General features: G+C 39.2%; 1 protein-coding gene across 1 annotated transcript; it reads left to right on the top strand.

The window, feature by feature from the left end:
• Positions 1 to 1,326: 1,326 nt before the first annotated feature.
• On the top strand, positions 1,327 to 1,869 carry LOC142520448 (uncharacterized). The gene has a single exon (XM_075623423.1). The coding sequence runs from the start codon at positions 1,327 to 1,329 to the stop codon at positions 1,867 to 1,869; it is 543 nt and encodes a 180-aa protein (XP_075479538.1).
• The last annotated feature ends 7,083 nt before the right edge of the window (positions 1,870 to 8,952 follow it).

Genomic DNA, 8,952 nt, shown 5'->3' with positions numbered 1-8,952 from the left:
CATACTCTCCAGTCATTAGAATTACATCCATTCATGTTCTCATAGACATTTATGCATTGTATAACCTTGAGATTCTTCAAATGGATGTAAAAACAATCATCTTGAATGGAGGATTGGAAGAAGAAATATATATGGAACAACCTGAGGGGTTTTTCGTACAAGAACAAGAGAAAAAGGTGTGCTAACTAGTCAAGTTACTGTAGGGATTCAAACAAGCACCTAAGTAATGACATGAAAAATTTGACACTGCAATGTTGTCAAATGGATTTAAAATCAATGAATGTGACAAGTGTGTGTGTTGAAGAAAATATTATCCCCAAGAATTTTGACGTATGATAAAAACAAGACAACACTGCGGTTCATATATGTGACATATATCAGTTCAACCGTCCATCTCAAATAATGGTGTACCTTTCTAACTAGCCTAAGTTAAAAGGAGTCTCAACCGCTTAACAGAACCGGATCATTTAAAGGACCATTTATTACTCTTAAATGCGCTCATTAAAGAACATTTAATTCTGATAAAGACGACAGCGACTCATCTGTTCAGAGAATCAGGTTAACGTTGCTATGTCCTTCCCGACCGTTAAGAAAATCGTATATATTAACCGAAGAGTGTGCCAAGCAGCAGCAGTTCTTTTCAGCTCACAATTGAATCACAACAGCTTGCTTGCCTACTTGAAAAGATCTCCGAGCACTCCTAAAAGTTCACATACTTCTTCGCTCAAATCAGCACGCTTTCAACAAAAAATCTTTGATCATTTTAGGATCATTTTCGTGCTACTCACACCAAACCGTTGATTCTCATCAGTATCCTGTTGGTTATTAGATCAAGTCTTGTTATCTGGTGAACTGAGTGTTCTTAATATCCAGAAGTGTAAAGTGATCACTAAGAGTTCCAATACAGGAGTGTGATAAGTCCTGATTGGAGTGGGATGTTGCAAATACGTTGTAAATCCAAAGTCTTTTAGTGGAATCCTTCCTGGGAAAGGAAGAAGGGGTGACGTAGGAGTATTCAATCTCCGAACATCCATAAAAATTTTGTGTTATTTACTTATCGCTAGCTCTTACACTTTTAACCGCAATTTGATAAGTCTGCTAAAATTGTTTGAACCGTCATTGGAAATTGTGAACCATTCTCCGCACTCACCAGTGGTTCAACTTTCCAACCGTTTGAGAAAGAATTTTCAACCGCCTAAAAAACGTTTGAAAAACTAATTTTAAATAGGAAAATTTGAAAGAGTTCATTCACCTCCCCCCTCTAAACTCTTTCTCGATCCCAACAATTGGTATCAGAGCGGGGTTTTCTCAAACACTGACATCTTTATGGCTTCTTTCATTAAAATTCCAATGTTCTCTAAAGAAGATTATGACGATTGGAAAATCCGCATGCAGGCACATTTAGCAGCCCAAGATGACGATATGTGGTATGTCATCACTGACGGGCCAATGAAAACTCTGAAGGTGAATACAGCTGCAACAATAACTGAAGGTGCTCCTCAGATGGTTGAAAAGCACAGATCTGAATGGACAGCTAAGGATAAAAAGAAGGAAAATTTGGATAACATTGCAAAAGATATTCTCTATAAAACTTTGGACAAGAATATGTTCGCCAAGATCAAGACCTGCACTACTGCCAAGGAAATATGGGAAAAACTTACTGAACTATGCGAAGGCAATGATCAGACTAAGGAAAACAAGTTGACTGTGGCCATCCATAAGTTTGACAACGCAAAGTTGAAGCCAGGAGAAACTCTTGCAGAATTTGACGAACGGTTTAGCAGTATCATCATCGAACTCACCTCACTCGGGAAAGAATATTCCAACAGAGAAATTGCTTTAAAGGTTATGCAAGCTCTTCCCAGATAATGGGATGTAAAGACTATAGCAATGCGAGAATCAAAAGATCTGAACAAACTGGAACTTCATGATCTCTTCGCCGACCTTAAGGCATATGAGTTCGAGCTAGGAATACGAACTGAAGAGGATCCATCCACATCGCAACAAAAAAAGGCACTGCCAGCTATCATAGCGACTCTTCCGGTCGAAGAGTCCTCAAGTAAGAAATCGGCCGAGCAATTAAGCAATGAAGCCATGTCTTTATTCGTTGAAAAATTCAGTAAATTTATGCGTAAGAATCAATCACAGATGAATAAACCTCACTTCAACAAGGACCATACTGATGATGGTCAAGCTTGTCTTAATTGTGGAAAGAGAGGAGACTTTATTGCAGAATGCAACAGGCCAAGAAAAGATGAAAAGAAATCAGGTGACAGAAGACGAGTTAAAGACAACAAAAGATTCATCAAAAAGAAGAGTCAGCGAGTCCTAGTTGCAGAAGAAGACAAAGGCAAATGGGCTGAATCAGAATCTGAAAAATCTATTTCTGAAGAATCTTCAAGTGAAAGCGAAGATGAGAAAGTAGAGTGTGTCATGGCCACAGAAGATCAAGAATCTACTGATGAAATGGTATTTGACTTTAACTCTGATGAATTCACACGCGTAGATCTTGTCACCGCACTTCACGACATGGTAGATGAGTTTAAGAGGCTATCACAGCAGTTCAATGAAGCCAAAATAGAAAAACAAAACTTGGAAAATAAGTTAACTCTCTCTAGCTGTTCGCAGCAAAAAGAGGTTAACAGTTTGAAAGTAAAGTTAAGTCTGCTAACGGCTGAGAATGATGATCTGCGAAGATTGTTCCATGCTACTTTGAAAGAAAACAAATGGTTGATAAATACAGTTAACACTTGGAACAAGTCCTCTGTTTCTCTGAATAGGTTGTAGGAAATGTAGAAGCCAGCCGGAGACAGAACCGGGCTAGGTTATAGCATTAATGAATGCAGCACCTCAGGAGCACAAACTCAACCGCTACTAGAAAAAGAAAATTTAAAACCAATTAAATTTGTCAGATCTAGTACGGTATATTAACATGATGAACCTGAAGATCAAGGCAATCAGAATGTAAATCTTGAAAATAATATAAGGCGATGTGGTTTAGGATACGTCGAAATTGAGAATGCTATAACCAACCGATCATGGCTCAGACGCAGGACTAATAAAACCGTTCACAACGGTTCAGGTTGGGCCAGCAGAAAGTCAAGATCAACCGGAAATCATTCAAAAACTAGACCAAACCATTATCACAATAGCCGACATGTTAAAAACAGATACTGTTTGAGTGAGAATGACTGATGGTCTAAACATCATACTGGAAAGAAAAAGACACTGCGTACACCACCTGATTATGCACATAACAGCTCATTCCTTAGGACACATCATGAAAAATCCTTCAGGATAATTCAAGTGTGGATTCCTAAGGGTCTAATAAGCTCAGGACCCAAATAGGAAAAGGTACCAATCTCTCTTTTCAATAATGTTAGGTGTCAAAGAAAAGGAACTTGGAGAAATCAATCTGGTTCTTGGATAGTGGCTGTTCTAGACACATGACTGGAAGCAAATATCTCCAGTCAGAAGTAATCAACTACAAAGGTCCAACAATCACCTTCGGTGACAATTCTAAAGGTAAAGCTGTTGGTAAGGGTAAGATTATCCACGAAAAAATTATTAATAGAGATGTACTTCTTGTAGAGAATCTATGTTATAACCTGATAAGCATAAGACAACTATGTGACAGTGGTTACACCGTAGAATTTCAAAAACTCATTTGTACTGTCAAAACCACGGCAGGTAATATCGTGTTAACTTGTCACAGAGAGCAAAATACATACAAAGTTAAATGGAATGATGACTGTCTTAGCGCACCTACCTATTTTGTCGCCTTAAATGGTAATAAAAATTGGCTTTGACATAAACGACTCAACCATCTTAATTTCAAATCTATTGCCACTATTAGCAAACTTAAATTATTATCTGGATTGCCTAACATTGATTTTGCCAAAGATAGAATTTGCAATGCTTGTCAGTTAGGTAAACAAGTCCGGTCAACATTCAAGAGCAAAGGAAGAAACTCATCAGCAAGATGCCTGGAAATTTTTCACATGGACTTGTTCGAACCAATACCCGTAACAAGCTTAGGGGGGAAGAAATACACTCTCGTAGTAATTGATGATTTCTCCAGATTTACATGGGTAACATTCCTAAAATCCAAAGACCAAACCGCTGATCTACTAATCAAGCTTCTCAAAAGACTTCAAAACGAGAAAAGTGAAGCAGTTGACAGAATCGAGAGTGACAGAGGAACTGAATTTCTAAACCGATTCCTGTCATCCTATCTTGAAGATCATGGCCTAAAACATGAATTATCAGCAGCAAGATCACCACAACAAAACGGAGTAGCTGAAAGAAGAAACCACACAATGAAGGAAGCAGCTAGAACCATGCTAGCCGAATCTGGTATCTCACAAAGTTTTTGGGCTGAAGCCATCAAAACATCCTGTTATACTCAAAACCGGTCCATGATCAATAAAAATCATGACAAAACTCCATATGAAATTTGGACCGGCAAGCATCCAGAAGTTGGATACTTTCGCATCTTTGGTTGTAAGTGTTTCATTCACATTAATGGCAAAACACATCACACCGCTTTTGATGTTAAAGCTGATAATGGCACCTTTTTAGGATATTCAGAAGTGAGTAAAGCATACAGAGTTTATAATCAAAGAACTCTCACTGTTGAAAAATCTATACACATCGTATTTGATGAATCATCTATATGTCATGACAACAATAGTAATAGTATACATGATTTAATAAATAATCTTGATGTAACTAACCTTGAAGCAAGCAGTGATGATGAGGTAGATCTGAGAAAAATAGGGGGAATCACATCAAAAGAAAAATCAACTGCTCAAGAACAAACTCAACAGGTGAACGAACGGAGGACATCCAACAAACACAGATAGAAGTAGCACTGGAGCAAAAAGAAGAAATTATTCAACCTACCAAGCTAAATCCATATGGACCATGTCTCCAGTGGAAAAAGTACCATCCACTTGAGCTGGTCATCGATTCAAGTCTTAATCTTGTAGGGTACTCAGATGCAGATTATGCGGGGTGCAAAGTTGACAGAAAGAGTACAAGCGGTTCATGTCAGTTTTTAGGCGAACGGTTGATATCATGGCTCAGTAATAAACAAACATCAATTGCTACTTCAATTGCTGAAGCAGAATACCTTGCGGCTGGAAGTTGTTGTGCTCAGATGCTTTGGATACAACAACAATTAAAAGATTACGGCATCCAAGCTACTGAATCACCTATTTTTTGCGATAACACCAGCGCAATAGCAATCACATACAACCCAGTTATGCACTCTTGGACAAAATATATTGATATCAGACATCACTTCATCCGAGAACACGTCATGAAGAAAGAAATACGGCTTGAATATGTTCAAACTGATCAACAAACGGTCGATATTTTCACAAAACCATTACCAGAGGCTAAGTTCTCTTATTTCCGCAATATGCTTGGATTAATTGATTTATCTTGATATATTTAGTTCTTGCGATTATTAAGTTTGTATTGTAGGAAATAAACGAAAATAAAAAGAGACAGTAGGTAATATAAAATAAAAATATTTCATTAAAACAACTTGCATCTTACATCCCTAACTTCATCGTCTACCGCCCTCAACCAATTGCGCAACCAAGCGGTCAGCTTACCGGTGGAGGTACGTAAAAATTCATCTGAGGAAGCAATCATCCTCAGAGTCCTCTGCTCTTTTAAGAGCATGAGGAGGTAAACGCCATCATCAGAGAAGGTGTATGATGGATCAGCGACATAAAGGAGTCGCTGATGTTTCTTCAGGAGAGCCATCTCCTGAACAGTAACGCCTCGTCCTCCATCAATGGAGGACCGAAGCTCTTCGACCTTTGACCAGACTGCCAGCGTCTTATCAAAAACGCTATCTTTATAAGCAACCTTGTGAGAAGCTAATATTGACTCTTCAAATTCTTTCACTAGATCCGGCTCATTTGAACTGCCTGTTTTCGCCATGTTGATATGTGCTGTGTGTAAAGCTAACCTCTCTACCTGTTTTTATAGATAAAGTGATTAAAGGGTCTCTCTCTCTGTCTCATGTTGACAGACACTATAATTTAAAGAGGATTTCTGTCTAAGCCATCGAAGGTTCATTATCCAGGATTAGTCTTTAATCCACGTGTTTAAAGGGAAAAATGGTTAAGTCATTAATTAAATAGACTTCTCAACCGTTTCCTCCTAACTACATTACGCATACGGTTCATTTTACTTGGGCGAGATACTTCCACATCATTGCGTAAAAATTACTGAACTTTTCAACTGCTTCTGAATGACGTGACAGCTTTCACTTTTTAAAAATTCAAATAAATTCTTTTATCGCCGCCCAAGTTGTTCAAAATTTACAAAACACTCTCCACTAATAGTCCTCCACGTGGACTGACTAGTGATAATCTGAACCGCAAATACATACTCTTCATTTGCAACCGTGCTGAGCTTACCTTGCTATTGCAAACTCTATCGCATATTCATCTAACCTGCAGGTACTAAGTTCGAAAACTCGCGATAAATCAAGAAAATGGCTGCCTCAATTGCTCAGAATACAGTCGCTGACAAAGCAATGAAAGCCATGTTTCGCACAATTGAACAATCTGGGCTTCGCTCTTTTCTGGGCTGCCGCTTCAACTACTAAGACACACTACTGAAGGAATTCTTCGAATCTGCGCACATGAAGAACGGCGAAATTATTTGTGTCGTCCAAAACAAAAAACTTCTGTTTATACATAAGATGTTTGCTGAATTGTTCAGCCTACCAATGGAAGGAGTGACTGATTTCTCTACACTGCCTAATGGTAATATTGGTATCTGGCGTACTGCCTTCTCAGACACCGATTCTCCAATCTCCCATCCACCTTGTAAAAAACGAAAATTAAAGATTGAATTCAGACTGCTGGCAGATATTGTTGCCAAATGATTGCTTGCCAAAGCTGGTGCTTATGATAAAATCACTTTGGAGAAATTTATGGTTATGGCCACTATCTCATCCAACTTGCAAGTTAACTTGTCTGACGTTCTCTTCAGAATATTGGTGGCCATGATCAATAAAGAGAATCAATCGCAAGACTTTGCGGTTCAAATATGCCATATGCTACTGGATGCCGAGGTTCAACCGGTTGATATGATTGAAGTTGGCAAAACTAAGCTCTTCACCTGGGTATCGGTTGAAAAGTTTATCCAAAAGAATCGACCGGCCGAGGATATAGTCTCCATCAAAACTGAAACCGGAGAAGAGTTTGTCAAATAAAAGAAATCATTCACAACCGCTTCAACCGCCAAGGAAACAAAGAGGAAGTTGGTTCTGAAAACAAGCTCTGATGATGAATCCAAAGATGATGTTCCTGTTGCCCAAGTCTTTAAGAAGAAGAGAACTGCACAACCAGTAAAGATCAAACTGGTCAAGCATCTTTCTGCTCCTCTCGTCCATGCTCCAATCCCTGCAATCTCCGCCACTCAGTTGAAAGGATTAAAATTACAGAGACAGAAATTGAGTCCTCTTATTCTGGAGTTCCCATCATTCTATCATCAGATAAAGGCAAACAAGTGATGATTGAAAACCCACCTCGAAACATCGCAGTTCATATGGTCATCGTACTCGCAAGCGAACGTGTGAATGAGGCTGTTAAGAAAAAGATCAAGATGTTTGATAAATGGGTTCAGTATCGGACGGCTGTAACGTTTGATTCGCTACTTGAAACCGGAAAAATTAAAGCAGATGCTAAGCTGGAGCGGTCCATTTTGGAATGGGCAGAAACGGCTGATATTCAAACCGCTCTTCAACGACGAGACTTTCAGGAAATTCAAATGAAAGAAAGCACTCTCCGAATCATCATATAGTTGAAGAGAAATAATTTTGATCATTTTTGTCCTACTGCCAAGGATGATTCGGCAGTTATCTCTCAACTCGAGATGGACGCATTGTCGCTGGCTATGAGAGTCGCTCAAATGCGACAGGATCTCAGTCTTCCAGCTGCTACTGAACAGGGCAAGTTCGATTCTCTGATGGATATTAATGAAAATTTGAGTTCAGAACAGTTCCACACCATCTCTACTAAAAAGGACTCCTCATCTATCTCTCCAGATAGAAGCACTAAACCTCCTTCACCAGTATTTACTGTACCGACTCAATCGGGTGATGCAGAAACACAAAGTCATCAGATTGCCACCGATATTCCATCCGAGTCTCCATCAATCTCTGGAATGGATAAGTCTACCCAACCGCCTACACGTGATCCCTCAGCTGATCAAAAGGTTTCTGTTGATGAGGCAGAAAAATTTTTATCCGACTTTGATAAAGTTGTCACATTTCGGGATGATCCAATGATCTCTTCACCAGTTTCTCCCACCAAGGATGATCCAAAATCTCCCTCAGAATAACTATTGTCATCACCCAAGGAAGCACATATAACTCAGATGAATGATCCTTTGGTGCATGAAAATTCTCCTCCATCAAGTTCTTCGCCAACAAAGCATGAGGCACCAACTGAAATCGGGTCTAAAAGCTCTGCCTCCGCTGAGGATATTGATCAGATCATTGAGAATATTACAGCTGAACTACATGAGCCAGAACCGTTACAAAGTGCTGAGAAGCTGCCCTCCTCTCAATTGATCTCTCTCGAGCACAGCTTATTATCTGGAGTAGACAAACTTGAAGAACATGTATCTCAAGAAGAAGCTCTAAAAGAAAGCTATCAACAGCGAATTCTAGCAAGATTGATCACTATGGATCAATCAATTCTGGCACTCAATCACAGACAATCTAATCTACAAGAGGCTTTTCAATCAGTAAATTCGGCTGTTCGCGCTGATATTTCCTCCATAGAAACAAGTTTTTCTATCAAGCAAGCGAAACACAACTCTAAACATCTCAACATGTGCCTTGGTCTTTCAGAGCAAATGACTCGACTGCAGAAAAATCTTGAACAACGCCTCGATGCCCAAGGTGCTCAGCTTGTG

Source organism: Primulina tabacum, chromosome 12 (assembly GCF_025594145.1).
Source record: "Primulina tabacum isolate GXHZ01 chromosome 12, ASM2559414v2, whole genome shotgun sequence".
NCBI classification, from domain to species: domain Eukaryota; kingdom Viridiplantae; phylum Streptophyta; class Magnoliopsida; order Lamiales; family Gesneriaceae; genus Primulina; species Primulina tabacum.
The sequence above is the reverse complement of the archived record's forward strand: the minus strand, read 5'-3'. Positions and strand labels throughout refer to the sequence as shown.